The sequence below is a fragment of the Centropristis striata genome, chromosome 8 (genome assembly GCF_030273125.1).
Source record: "Centropristis striata isolate RG_2023a ecotype Rhode Island chromosome 8, C.striata_1.0, whole genome shotgun sequence".
Lineage (NCBI taxonomy): Eukaryota > Metazoa > Chordata > Actinopteri > Perciformes > Serranidae > Centropristis > Centropristis striata.
Genome location: NC_081524.1, coordinates 24,027,620 through 24,040,175, shown reverse-complemented (window position 1 = coordinate 24,040,175; position 12,556 = coordinate 24,027,620). Strand labels below are relative to the sequence as shown.

Genomic DNA, 12,556 nt, shown 5'->3' with positions numbered 1-12,556 from the left:
GGTTCTTCTTTCTCTTTAAAAAATGTTCATCTTCCATCCTCAATGTAGAAACAATCAATAAAGCTCCACTGATCACATAGTCTGGGATATTTTATTGATATGCAACACAGATTGTGATGAATTATTGTACAGCGTCAGATATGTCAAACTCCCTCTAGAGGACAAGAATGTCCCCTTCATAAAATTTCTATAAACATACTATATATAAATATTTTTTCCACCTTTACTGACTGATTATAACTACAAAATATAGATTCATTTTCATAAGGTAAACCCTTTTTAATGACAGTGTGTTTGCATAATGCCATGTTGACATTTAATACATCAAAGACATTTATATTTTTACATTTTTAAATGGGTTGTTTCACATATTTTTTGCCATAAACATGTAATAATAGGCCAAGGTTTAAATGGATGTGACCCATTTGTATAACCATGTATGTTCATTAAGGAAAAATCAATTGGTTGAATTGATTGATCACAGCCCCTATGCTGCTTTAATTTAATCATGTGTGAAGGACAAAAGACACAAAAGAGAGAGATATATACTGAAGCTATAAGGGAACATTATTTATATGTTTTATAGGATAAGCTGCTTAAAAACCTTCACTCTCAACAGTGAAACTGGTAAAATATTATATTATTAAAGATGACTGGCTTTATATCCATTTAAATGCCCCGTTTCTATTGTGTTTTTCAAAAGACTTTGATATATTTATACAGTATTTCAGATATTCTTAAAGGATCAGTTAAAACCAAATCCCATAAGACAGAAATATATATGTAATTTGCTCTTTACCCGGAATAAAAGGAAGTATTTTCATTTTTAATCTTTACAGTACTCCAGAGTACCATAAACTCCCACCAGAGGGCAGCAGCTGATAAGTCGCTGCTCATTTATTGCCATAATGTATTTAATAATAATAATACATTTTAACTCCTCATACCTCACTAAAGGTTGCTCTTATGTCCTTAGAGGACAAAAATGCTTGCAGAAAAGTGTAATAAAATTGTATATTCATATAATTTTAAGTTTTCATTTAGTTATATATTTTAACCAACATCAGTCCTGATCATAACTACTAAATATTTACTATTTTTCAGAATTTTAACCTATTAAATTATCATTATTTTCTGTATTCTAAATGCTACAGGGGATTTTTATTTTATTTGTTTTTTCACTGTCCGGGATATTTCAATGATTAGCAACAATACTGATTTTAATGCATTTTTTATGTTCAGTGTAAGATTAAATACAAAAAAAAAAATCCCCTCTAGAGGACAAACCTTTTTTTCTCTTAATGTCACTGTTGTTTTTTTAACAAAACACTTTATTTATTATCGTTATTTATTTTGAATTTTACACAGGCTGAGACATTGATTTTGATGATTTTTTTGTGCTGTGAGATTAAAAAGACAAAACAACAGAAACAAACAAAAAACTATGATAAATGTCTCCTTCCTAAAACTGCTACAAAATACTATAGGTTTTCACTTTCACAGAGTTTAACCTTGAACCAAATTCCTCCCTGATTACGGCTGAATATTTTTTTTAATTTTTTTTAGCAATGTCAGATAAGGAAACTCCCACTTGTTGCAACAACGTTGACTTTGGTGCATTTTTTATTTGTTTTTTGTGCATTTTTTTTTTTTAAAGATATTTTTTGGGGCATTTTATAGCTTTATTGACAGTAGAGACATTTAGAGTGAAAGGGGGAGACAGAGGGAAAGACATGCGGGAAATGGCTCCGAGCCGGACTCGAACCCGGGCCGCCCGTTTACGAGGACTGGGCCTCTGTGGTATGCGCTCTACCAGGTGTGCCACCGGTAAAATGTCTATTGATAGTATTTTTAACTTTGACTGAGTTAACCTGTTTAACTAACAATGGTCTTGATCCTAACTACTGAATATCATTTTAAAAAATCCTTGGTGAGGCCCAATGTTGGGAAAATGCCTTGACACACGGTTTAGGTTGTGTATGACAACCTTTATTTGTTCAGAAGAAAGCAAACACACACATATATTTACAACATTTTTCAAAGCTGTTTCAAATATGACACCTTAACACAAAAGGGAATATAATAATTTTAAAAAATCACATTAATTGATCCTTAGTTTGTTTACATGTTATATAAAAACCTAATAATTAAGACAAATGTACCATGCAGTTTTCCAGTTCACTTTAACATCTTTCCTAAATGAAAAATGTTTCACAATTTGCCATGTTTTTTGGAAAAAATAATGAGAATAAAGAAAATGAATAAAATATCTGTGCTTCCAATATAAAAAAATGGTTAATTGAACATTGATTGGAATGCTTAAAAAGACGATAGTTCATTATAGTATAGTATGTATACAGTATTATAATATATAATATAATGAATTATGAATCCTTGTCTGATATATCTGCCCCCATCTTTATAACGATTAATCTAGCATATTTCTGTTTTTATTTTCATTTTTCATTTTATGTCTATAAAAACATTACAATAGAAGTCGTACAAATCAAATTTTACAGTTCAGATCACAGTCTGTCTCCTTGTACCAACATCTGTCACACCCTGTAGGTGAGATTGTTTTCATGTGAGCCACTTCTCTATACAGCTTCTGAACACCGTGTAGTTTGAGTGCCACTGAATGTGTTTCACTCCAGAGTGAATGCACACTGACATGTTGCCGCGAGCGTCCAGCGTCTTCAGCCCAAACGTATCGTTCTTGTAAAACTTTCAAAGGGAGAGAAGAAGAGGAAGGCGGGTTATTACACAACATGAGGATAAAGAGACGTCTGCTGGCGCCCGTTTCGAATGTTATCACATGACTGAATGGGTGTTGTCAGCAGTTATCTGCCTGCTGGCAGGTTGAGATGGTTGTTTTCAGCCCATTCAATGAAACAAAGCAGTTACATTAAGTTAAAAAGGCCTCTGTTGCCTTATGATTAATGTTACATTACTACTAAAATGGCCTGGTTAGACGTCATAAAGATAAGATTAAAAAGTAAAATAAATGAGCATAAATGCCAGAAGTTAGGGCCGACATGAGCACCTGGAGTGAAATAGTTGCGTTGGTCATGGAAAAAACGTGATGCACTGATGTTAACTGATCAAATTTCATAATATCGTCGACTTTACAATATTGATTCCTTATGATTACACTACAAAGCCACTTCTTTAAGGTTAAGGCAAAAAAAAAATCCTGATTAGACGTGATAGAAAGTAAAATAAATGCGCTTAAAGCCAGAAGTTAAGGACGACTTGAGCACCTGAAGTGACACAGTGGCTGTATCCCAATGTCAAGGAAGGATGCTCAAACCGCTGAATTTGAAGGACACTACGTCATCGACCTCCGTCAAAGGACTGTCTCGATGTCCAGGATCCTCTGAAGGAGAGAAACTTTCTTTTGCCCAAATTCCAAGGATGCTTGTGTGTATCCTCCGTGCGCCGCAGGTACCCATAAATCATTGAGCACACCGCTCTACCGGGAGATTTAAAAAAGGAGATCGGAGAAACAGTGACGGCGGCGCAATATCAATTTAAATATATAAGTATTTTCAGTTTACACTGAATATTTGGTATCACGTGACTTACAAAACTTGTGTTCAAAGTCAAGCAAAACATATGCATAAACAAATGCCAGAACATTTATCTAAAAGATAATAAACATCATCTTGATACATTGTTAATTAAATTAAGTGATGCCGCCTTAGTCGGCTAAAGTTATTGTTAATTCATATATAAGCGTCAAATTATATACTATGTGCAAAGTATACCATTCAGAAAGTTATACATTTGTTTACTGTGTTAACAGGGACAGACAGGCCGCTATTATCCGTTATTGGTATTAATAAATAACTATTATTGCACTGTCCTGTCAAATTAAAAAAAGAGAAACAGAACACATCTCCATGTTGAGTTATGCGTCGCTGCTTTTATGAAACTGAGTAGCGGTCCAATTCAGCCAGGATCAGTGAAATATTTGGGTTTAATCCACTTTGTGGCTTTTACTTGCTAAATCGTACAAAGATTTAACTTTAAAGCATCTTCTTCCATTTCCACAAATATGTGGCAGAGTGCTGATGCCAAAGACACATCCATGTCATGAACTGATTTTTTAATTGCAGCGCTGAACTTAAGCAGGGCCGTCCAATTATGCAATGACTCACACCTGCACACTCGGAAGGCTGTTCCATTTGTGTGTTATACTAGTGATAGGAAGGACTGTGGCCTTGTCTCTGAACGACCGTACACCGAAGAAAGGATCCTACCAGTAAGTAAGGATCCTTGACGTTGGGATACAGCCTGTGACATCAGTCACAGAAAAATGTGATGCACAGACATAAACAAACCGACTTTACTTCCTTATATTGTCGACTTTTGTTTTGACTTTCGACATAAAACTGGATGTTTGACCCATCCACCTCTGCTCCCACCCACCGTAAGATCATCTTTTCGTGCTTTATTCTCTGTTTTCTTGCTCCTCCCGCCCCTTTCACTTCAACCTTGGTGTCATTTCATAATTACTACGGCCGATAGATGGCGCTGCTAAACAACACACGTTAATATCGCTGCCTTTGTCAATTTTGCTGCCAGACTATAGATAGATATCAGAGAAGGCAGTGAGCTAGATATTTTATTTTGAAGTATTCTTTTCACACTTTTATGTGATAATGCTTGCATTAAGATTTTAAAATTAGCAAAAAAAAGGTGTGTATACAGAACAGACACAACTGCTGCACTTTTTCTTATCTGTATTTTTAACTTCCATTTTGTAATTTTAATGCGTTTTTAATATGTTCACTTTTTATGTGCCAGTAATCCCTCTGTTCTAAAGCACTTTCATGTATGAAAGGTGCTATACATGTTAGCATGTTAGAACCAAGTTTCTAGACTGGGCTGATAACAACCTACTGGCCTACCAGCAGGTGGAGCAGGCTGGTCCTCGTCCATTCTTACGGGCTGATTAACGCCCATCCAGTCGTCTGTTGACATTCAAACCGTTGCCACCATTTAACAGAGGGCCTAAAGTAAAAATGAAATTGAGTTTCCCGTCAATATGGAAGTGATACAGTGTTGTTTGTTGGGAACTTACCTCCTGGTTCCTCATTTCGACAAGGTTTTCGTTGCTGTCATAGAATCCAAAGTGGCTGTTTTAGAAAAGAGGAAACAGGAAGTTCAGGTAAAGCGGCCTAGAAAACACTGCTGCAGTTTTGACCACAAACAATTCACTCAACACACATTTTGAGTGCTCTGTTAGTAACTACTTTAGTTTTGCACAGTGAAGTATTTATCTGAGAGAAGGATGACTCCCTTTTAACTTTAGACAACCTGCCAAACTCAAGCTGGAGAGATACTGATAAATGTTAGGCTAACTTCTGTTTTAAAACAATAATGCATTTTATTTATTCATAACTTCTCATAACAAAATGTGATTGAGGCCGTGAGAAGCAAAACTATGGATTTATTGCATGTTATTTATAGCCAGTTTTCTCCTAAAAATACTTTTGACCACTAATCAAAGCTATAAAGGACAAAAGCAAATACAATAATTAGCTGTAATGGGTTTCAATTAAAACTTTAACAAATGATTCATTTGGAAAGCCCTAGAACAACACCAATATAAGATGTCATTTGCCAGATTAATATAAACACAACCAAAAGCTACTTGTGGATTATTCAAAACTAGATTTTTTCAGATTTTAAATCAAGTTGTTAAACATTCAATGTTTATGTTCTTTTCTAATTATCAATCAATAAAATAAAATATTTTTTGAAGTATTCGTTATTTTATTTTATTTGTGTTTCCTTTTTTCTACTAACCAATAGTTGTTCAAATGTAGGGAGTTGTTGGTGCCATTCTTGAAAACAAGATCACTCATATCTCAAAATGCTTTTAAACTCTCAGTTTGTATTATTGTTTGGTTGTTATCTTATGATGAAAATCAGTTTGGAACAAATAAAAGACCCAGAGAGAAGTAGGGAAAGAAAGAAATTATTATTTTTTACATTTTCTTAGTATTTTTGTGTACTTCTGCACCTTGACCACCTGAATTTCCTGATAATATTTTACTTCTATACTTTTTTTAAATAATAATAAAGTTCACCTTTATCTTGACCTAATTGCACTATTAGTGATATTATAGTTGTCATTGTAAGAGAAAATAAGTGTGAGGATTATAGGTTATCTATCTATCTCTAATTGATTAGTCCTATTTATAACAGTCACATCAAATTAGCAACCTGGTCTCACAGAAATCCTTGAAATAGCCACGGATTTCGCTTAACTCAAAATCCGTGGAATAGCCACAGAATCGCTCAAATTTCCGTGAAACTGACACGGATTTCGCTACAATGCAAGTTAATGACAGTCATATCCCGTGGCTATTGGTTTGTTCCAAGTCACGTGACTTTCAAGGTCCCAGCGGTCAGAACAAAAAACATGGCGGACAGTTCTCTCATTTTTAGTGAAAAATCAATATTTTGACTTAGTTTCTGCATAAAAATGGATTTTGATCACATTTGTAGCGAAAAATATATGCTTTATTTTCTAAATATTCACTCAGTGAATGTACATAATCACTTTATATGTTGGAATAGCCACGGGATATGACTATGTCATTAACTTGCATTGTAGCGAAATCTGTGTCAGTTTCACGGAAATTTGAGCGAATCCGTGACTATTCCACGGATTTTGAGTTAAGCGAAATCCGTGGCTATTTCACAGATTTCTGTGAGATCATGTTGCAAATTAGGATTAACAGTGTGTTTATGAACAGTAAAGCTTTTCTGAAACCTGGACTGCCACGGTGTGATGACGCCGTCATCCGGTCCTCCAATCAGAACAAGCTTCTTGATGCGCAGGAAGTTCTCTCTCCATGCTGAGGAGGTGAAATGGAGAAATGCATTAGCGTGCGTTCTTAACCGTACATGCACGAGCACACAGAACATACTGACAGCAGTTTATTCCTCTACCTTTCATGTCGTGGTGAGGTTTGTCACCATTAAGCAACGCCAAAAAGCTGTTTGCCTGCAGGTAGCGCAACCTATGGTGAGGGTCTGTGGAGAAAAGATGAATAAATGTCTGTTGCAGAGGTAGAAGAAGTATTCAGATCCCTTACTTATGGTGGCTCTGAAGTGCAAATCACAACGGCAAATCAAAAAACACAACGACAAATCAAAAAACACAACGACAAATCAGAAAACACAACGACAAATCAGAAATCACAACGACAAATCAGAAAACACAACGACAAGTCAGAAACGACATTAACATTAACCAAACCGCAAAAGGTAGGTACCCTCGGGCGACATGAGTTGTTGTGTTTTCTTATTTGCCGTTGTGTTTTTTGATTTGCGTTGTGTTTTTTTGATTTGTCGTTGTGTTTTTTGATTTGCCGTTGTATTTTTGATTTGTCGTTGTGTTTTTTGATTTGCCGTTTTGTTTTTTGATTTGTCGTTGTGTTTTTTGATTTGCCGTTTTGTTTTTTGATTTGTCGTTGTATTTTTTGATTTGCCATTGTGATTTGCACTTCAGGGCAGTAAGTAAAAGTACTTGAAATTTTCACTCTGTTTCTAAACGACATTCAGTTTAATTCCAATTTGATCACAAGGACATGTTGTTATTTTCAAACCAAAGTCTTTGTTCTGTTTTTTCTTTTCATTGAAAGTAAGGATGACATTTTAATTTAAATAAATAAGGTCACATTAATTTACACCAAATTATTTTCCTGATTTTCCCCCCTAATTTTCTTTGGTTTTGATTCGGTTTGGTCTAATAAATAAATATTTTTTTTATATATTATTATTTTATTTTTGTGTGTGTGTTTAATTTGCATCAGTGTTTAACAGATTATACATTTAAATTTAAATGTATAATCAAAAATAAATTAAAAGTAAATCACAAGTAAATCACAAGCTGGTTTGGATTTGAGTTGCTTCACTGAAAAAAACCCCAAATCTTATAAACTGAATCTAGACAATCAGATTTTCTTAATTTCCACTCTACTTTCCACTATAACTTCTTAAATATCAACAAAATACATTGTGAAATTACTCCATTACAAGTAAACGTCCTGCATTCAAAACTTACTTAAGTTAAAGCATCAAACTGTCCTTAAAGTATCAAAAGTACTTGTTATACAGAATGGACCCACTCATGATTGATATTATTAGATAATTATTATCGATGCATTTATATAAGCAGCATTTAAATGCTGTTAAATGTCTCATCACATTAAATTGATCACGTTTTTCATGTTAAATCTTGACCTGAAAAGTGACGAAAGCTGTCAGCTAAATGTAGTGGAGTAAAACGTACTAAAATGTCATGAAGTAGAAGTATAAAGTAAAATAAGTTACATAAAATAGAAATACTCAAGTGAAGTACAAGTACCGTAAAATTGTATTTAAGTACAGTACTTGAGTGAATGTACTTAGTTAAATTCCACAATTTATCTGTTGTAATATCTCTTTTAAGAGGAAATGTGCTTTTCCAGTCATCATTCTTACCGTTCCAGTAGTCACAGATTGAAATTTTCTGTCCCATTCTGCTGTAGCAAATACGAAACACTGTCTTCTTTATGCATTTGGGAAACACCCACCTCAGGTAGTCTGTTTCTGTGGAGAAATCCAGTATTTTATAAATTATTATAAATCAACACAGTTTGAAGTTTGGGGAATTAACCAAGACTCTGATAATGTCATTATAAGCATGAAATAAGCCTCACTGACCTCCATACTGCCCGGCCAGTGGGGAGGACAGCGAAATGAAGGTGTGCACATTGTGGTAAGGGACCGTGGAGAGAATTGCTCGACAAATCAGACCGCCTGAGAAAAATAAACAGGAGACGACACAGCATTGAGACAGCTCTGTTGAACAGGTGCACACGATCTGATCCAGTGATGATAGATAGATAGATAGATTACTTTATTCATCCCCGAAGGGAAATTCAGTTGTCACAGCAGTCCGGTATTCAAGTACAATAAAATACAATAGAATAAAATACTGAGGTAGCATAAATTAAAACAGCAATAGAAAAAAACACTGAATAGAACAAGAACAAGGACACTTAAGAAGTTAAGAAAAGAACATCAGTTGGTAGGATGGTTGGCAAGATGATGGTAATAATTAAACTGGTGATATGATGCAACAATGCTATAGTGACTAGACGGTATATAATAATAATAATAGTACAGTATATAATATATATATAATATAATATAATATAATATAATATAATATAATATAATATAATATAATATAATATAATATATGTAATAATAGATAATAAACAATATAAAAGTAAAAAGAAAAAATATAAATAAAGTAATTACAAGTAAAATAATATAATATATAATAATAATAGTAATAATAATAATAATAAATAAGGCCGGTAAGGCCGGTATAATAATAATAGTAGTATATTACAGTATATAGTAATAATAGTATATATATTCTCTAGTTGTTAATAAACATCTCCATCAGACTGAGGGGTAACATTACTGTAAGAAGAAATTATTCACAGAAATAGTAACATACAAAATAGCACAATAAATGCTGATAAGCACAAAATTCTGTAGAAAAATGTCATTTTTTGTACTTTTTGTTTACTTAAGTAATTGTACTTTTATTCAGTAAATATAAAAACAGAACAAAGCTTTCCTTTCTTTTCTTTTCAGTCAAAGTAAGCTTGTCTCAGTCATGTGAGCTCCACTGAGAATAATAGATTTATTAATATAACATAGTCTGAGTAAGTAATGTGTAGTATGTAGGATCCCATTACAGCCAAAATAGTAATCAGTACCCAGGTGTTTATCCAACTGGAGGATAAAAGTAGGACATAACTGTATATAAATGTGTTTTCTGCCTCTAAACGTCTGTGTTAATAAGAATATAAGCTGCAGAACTGCAAGAACTCTGAGCCACTTGCAAAAAGGAAAAACTTATCTTGGTATGCTAGAAATGTGGAAGTGAAGGTTGACGGCACGATTTATATAGATATCACTCTTTTGTGTGTGTGTGTGTGTGTGTGTGTGTGTGTGTGTGTGCATGTGTGTGCGTGTGTGTGTAGCAAACAGGCGAAACCTTGTGAAAGGCAAACAATATCACCATTACGGTCGTCATGCTATCATCAGCTTTTTCACTGCATCTTTTTTTCTTCCCACTGTATTTTGTTTATTCATACATTTATCCACAACGGCGATTATTTTTGTGTAATGTGACGCTCAGTCTTTTCCTACTGTCCTTGAACTCAGCACGTACAGATTAAACGCCATCCACGCTGGTCTAACATTATCTCACAGTGAGAATTTATCTTGGTCTCTGACAGACTGACTGACGCCTCTCTAAATGTACACTTAGCTGCCAGTTTATTAGGTACAGAGAGGTGTTGATTCGACTTCATTTGGGAGGATGTAGTTTGAGAGTTGAGAGCCGTTTCTGGTTGCAGGTTTGGATCCGGAGTTTGCATGTTGTCCCTGTGTCAGTGTGGGTTCCCTCCAGCTTCCTCCCACAGTCCAAAGACCTGAATTGGTGACTCTTAATTGCCCGTAGGAGTGAATGGGAGCGTGAGTGCTTGTCTGTCTCTATGTGTCTGCCCTGTGATGTTCCAGCAACCTGTCCAGGGTGAACCCCGCCTCTCGTCCAATCTCAGCTGGGATTGGCAACAGAAGAACATTGCTTAGCTTCCCTGCTGGCAGTGGGTCATACTGACCGCCATTGGTAATACAGACAGGCTATGGATAAGGATATATACGTAGCGACGTCATCACCCGGAAACAGATGTCAGGTCACATGGGAAAAGTTTTCAGAAGGGTTTAGAAAAGTTGCATTTTGGTGCTAAAGGCATGCAAACAGCTACCAAAATATGAATGTTTGGATTTGAATACATAAGCAACTCAACTGGGAAGATTAAAAAAAAAAAAAAAAAAAAAAAAATAGCTAATAAAAAATAATGGACCCGCCATATGATATGTAAGACTAGATTTCCCTCCCAAACTGGCTCTAGATAAATACAACAGGGGAGTGTGTGTAGAAACCTTGTGAGAAGCACAGCAGATGGACGCCATCAGGAGCTTTTTGCGTGATGGACTCAAAGGTCTTCCTGAAGCCCTGGACCTGCGTCCACAACGGCTTCAGACTGGCCAGGTCGTCATACAAGTCAATCACTGTCACCTCAGTGCCCGGATGCACCTGGGAATCAAGTTAAATAAAGGAACTGAGTAATCACTGATTATATTAACTGTTCGCCAACTTTCCTCACAATTAATGATAATGCTATCAGCCAGTTCAGTCAGATGTGGGTTCGTATACAGAAGTGCTTTCAAAATAAATCTAATCTTGAGGAATAGAAAGTAACAAGGGGAACAGGAATTATTACCTTGAAACTACTTGCTGGGTTTCACTTCACTCAAAATCTGGTTGCCTGCAAATAACCTGCAGTGTCACCTTATGATTAATAGTCCAAAATAAGTTTAATTGATGAAGACTTTATCAAATTAAGTTAAATTATTAAAATAAAAAAACAGGTAAGCAAACTTGACTCGTTCTTTATATGAAAAAATATATATCTGTACTACAGTAAGAGTTGGGCAACATTTGCTGCCAGACTTTTTTGTTGTACTATTTATTTTATTTTTTTTACATTCTTTTTAACATTGAATTTAAAGTTGTACTCTAAGAAGACAGAGAGTTGCCTTAATTTCACATTCTGCAATATGGTGTGTATTATTATTATTATTATTATTATATTTGTATATATTATTATATTGTATTTTATTTTATTATTATTTTTACATAAAATTGACTGTAATTTAACATTCAAGATCATTAAGCAATTAAATAATCTTGATTTTAAAAAAATCTATAATGCCCTCTTATATTAATTGACAGATTTCAACTTCTTTTTTATGGTAATTATTTGTAATAAAAGTAATTTACTTGTTATATGCCATTTGCACAAACAAGAAAAAGCCTGTACAATAATACAATATATTTCTGAGGGGAAAAAAAGTTTTATTCAGTGTAAAGCCTTTAATAATGCATCACTTTTTATAATCGAGTTATACAATACAATTTTTAAACATATTTTTATTTATATTTTTACTACTATTTAAGAAACATTTTGAATGCAGGATTTTTCACTTGAGCATTTTTACATAGTGGTATTATTATTATTACTATTATTATTATTAATATTATTATGTTTGCACACTTGTGAGCTGTCCTACCTTGGTGATGTAAAGGGTCATCGTCTTGAACTGTTTCGGTCCATCATAGAGGCCATGCACGATGATGACAGGCCTGTAGCCGTCGACGCAGACTCCCGTCAGCAGCAGCCGCAGCAGCAGCAGCACCGGGGACTCCCGGATGATCTGCGGAGTCTTCATGTCTCCACACGCGGCCACAGGTGAGACCTCTGGCCGGGCAGACTAGAGGTGTGGAAGAGGGGACTGCGGAGAGACTTCTGATCCGGGGTGAAGAGGTCTTTAACGGTTCTGATGAGTAATCTCATCAGCTCACTTTCCACTCATCAGCTCATTTTCAACTTGTGTTTGAAGAGCA

At 34.7% G+C, this 12,556-nt stretch overlaps 1 protein-coding gene across 1 annotated transcript; it reads right to left on the bottom strand.

The window, feature by feature from the left end:
* Nucleotides 1–1,987: 1,987 nt before the first annotated feature.
* Nucleotides 1,988–12,497, bottom strand: LOC131976024 (lysosomal thioesterase PPT2-like). The gene is made up of 8 exons (XM_059338896.1): nucleotides 12,223–12,497; nucleotides 11,032–11,185; nucleotides 8,725–8,820; nucleotides 8,503–8,610; nucleotides 6,967–7,050; nucleotides 6,788–6,872; nucleotides 5,087–5,141; nucleotides 1,988–2,724 (listed from the first exon to the last, which is right to left on the bottom strand). The coding sequence occupies exons 1-8, from the start codon at nucleotides 12,379–12,381 to the stop codon at nucleotides 2,581–2,583; spliced, it is 885 nt and encodes a 294-aa protein (XP_059194879.1). The 5' UTR covers nucleotides 12,382–12,497; the 3' UTR covers nucleotides 1,988–2,580.
* Nucleotides 12,498–12,556: the final 59 nt, after the last annotated feature.

Bases quoted from the DNA above. Each gene is read 5' to 3' on its own strand.
- LOC131976024 (XM_059338896.1), bottom strand. From the start codon at position 12,381: ATGAAGACTCCGCAGATCATCCGGGAGTCCCCGGTGCTGCTGCTGCTG. The intron at 8,821-11,031 runs GTTTCTACACAC...TATTTTTCTCAG, and splicing joins TCTGCTGTGCTTCTCACAAG to GCGGTCTGATTTGTCGAGCA. The intron at 5,142-6,787 runs GTTTCAGAAAAG...TTTCTAAAACAG, and splicing joins ATCACACCGTGGCAGTCCAG to CCACTTTGGATTCTATGACA.